The sequence below is a fragment of the Balaenoptera ricei genome, chromosome 20 (assembly GCF_028023285.1).
Source record: "Balaenoptera ricei isolate mBalRic1 chromosome 20, mBalRic1.hap2, whole genome shotgun sequence".
In the NCBI taxonomy this organism is placed as follows: domain Eukaryota; kingdom Metazoa; phylum Chordata; class Mammalia; order Artiodactyla; family Balaenopteridae; genus Balaenoptera; species Balaenoptera ricei.
Window position 1 is genome coordinate 51778000 of NC_082658.1, and position 1919 is coordinate 51779918.

Here is a 1919-nt window from a genome sequence, read left to right on the forward strand (position 1 = left end):
GTAAATTTTGTATAAAACTTTTTAAATCATGGATATAAACATCACCTGTTTTCTAGAAAAATATTAAAGATAACTTAATATGCTGAAATTAATAGGTCTGTAGTTTTGCTTTATATAAAATGCCCTCAAATTTAAATGTGATTCCCATGTAGCAATAAAGTCCACATCTCTGGATTATATATTACTTGCATTATGGGTGCCAAGAAACCATTTTCACTGCCTAGAATACTGACCCTATCATGCCTTAAAAGTGCATTTGTGAAGTGGTGGTTTTGATGTAAACCTCATATTTAAATTTAAAGTTTAAATTTAAATTAAGTAGGTTACCATTTTTAACATCACCTAAATACAATATATTGACCCAATACAGAAAGTTGGATCAATGTTAGAAATGAAGATTCACAGTTTACCTTCCCAGGCTTGTCATTAGCATTTTACATTTATGCTGTTAGCTTTGATTTGTATGCTTCACAGGTGAATTCAAATGTGAGTAATTCCACTATAGGGTAATGTTAATTAGGCAGTGTTCCCAAATCTGAGAACACCAATGTTAATCTACTTGTGATGTTTTGAGGCTTCACAGCTTAAATCCGTTATAACATTATGGAATCCACAGCTCAGGATTGTGGAGAAAGGCTTCAGGAGAGTTTTTTGTTGCTGTAAGAATCCAATTAAGGGACCATTTCAGGAATTGTTGGAAGGTGGGTTATTCTGTAGTAACTATGCTTCAGTTGCCGTGCAGTTCGCCCAGAAACAATCCATTTCAACTTCTGAACATTTGGTTTGGAACACTTGTTTGATGAATATTCAGTTAAACACTTGGATACGAGTTCTTGCCAGAAAGTCAAATCTCTGCCATTGATCTTGGAATGTTTCTGAAGACATTCTACTCCTTCTGTTAACTCTACACACTTCTGTGCCTGGATCTCCAAGGCAATGATAGACAATGCCAACACAGATGGCTTTGCTTTAGAAAATATGATCCTGCAGTAGCATGCCTTAAGTTGAGCTTCTAGTCTTTCAAAATTAAGGCTATTCCTCCTTTCATATGGCAAGTTCTCTTGAAGGAGTGAATAATAGAGTTGTAGAAACTGAAAGGCAGTAGTAGCTTTGACTTTCCAACACACCTTCTCCAACACAATCTTTTCCATTCTCATCAAGTCTGAAACCTTGAACCTACACTGGCTTATTCGGATCAAGTCAGTTGCCAGTGGGACATTCCTTTCCTCTTCTATTGATTTTACAGCCAAATAGAAGCAGCTCAGTCCAACACACCCAAGGTGCTTGGGCTGTACCTTCATTTTAGACAGGAATCTGTCCAGTAAATTCACAGCTAGAGAAAATGTGTCCGTGTCAAAGCCAAAGAACTGAGTTAGACGAAGGAGATCTTTTACTTCAAAGTCCCTCAGTCTTGCAGTCATTCTAAGGCCATTATCTTGTGCAGATCCAGTTAGTCTCAAGCCGCAGACCTTTGGCTGACATCTCAACTCCTGTTCCAACAGGGCATTCAGCTGGTGTAGCAGTTTCTGAGAGTCAGTTGTTGTCAGTACCTCTATCATCTTGATCGCGACTGCAGCTCCTCAGCGGTAACCACCCTCCCCGGGCCTGCTCTCACCTCACCCCAAGATATTAGAACCGAGAGGCCTACGAGGTGAGAGGGCTCACGGGCAAGACGGGAAAGGCCCGGGGAGGGGGAGCCGTCTTGGGTGGAGGTCTCTGCAGCGCTGCCGAGACGACAGTGCCCTCCTCGGGGTCAGCTCGGAGCCCCCTCGTGGGGTCTTGAAAGGGGTGAAGGACAGACCGAGAGGTCCGGATTTACAGGGATCAATCAACCAGGGCCTCCCGTTGGTCAAACAGGAGGCCCCCCCCCCCCACCCAAGACTTCCCATTGGCTGCTGCCCCGCGCCTGTCGCTTTGGC

The 1919-nt window shown here is 42.8% G+C and overlaps 1 protein-coding gene across 2 annotated transcripts; it reads right to left on the reverse strand.

Annotated features, from left to right (window-relative positions):
- Positions 1-354: 354 nt before the first annotated feature.
- Positions 355-1712, reverse strand: LOC132354941 (cyclin-G1-like). 2 transcript variants are annotated; one of them, XM_059907086.1, is made up of 2 exons: positions 739-1712; positions 355-689 (listed from the first exon to the last, which is right to left on the reverse strand). In XM_059907086.1, exons 1-2 carry the CDS (start codon positions 1557-1559, stop codon positions 602-604), a joined length of 909 nt encoding a protein of 302 aa, XP_059763069.1. In that variant the 5' UTR covers positions 1560-1712; the 3' UTR covers positions 355-601. The 2 variants fall into 2 exon arrangements, with proteins under 2 accessions (XP_059763069.1, XP_059763068.1); XM_059907085.1 differs by having other exon boundaries at positions 356-1712.
- Between the last annotated feature and the right edge of the window lie 207 nt (positions 1713-1919).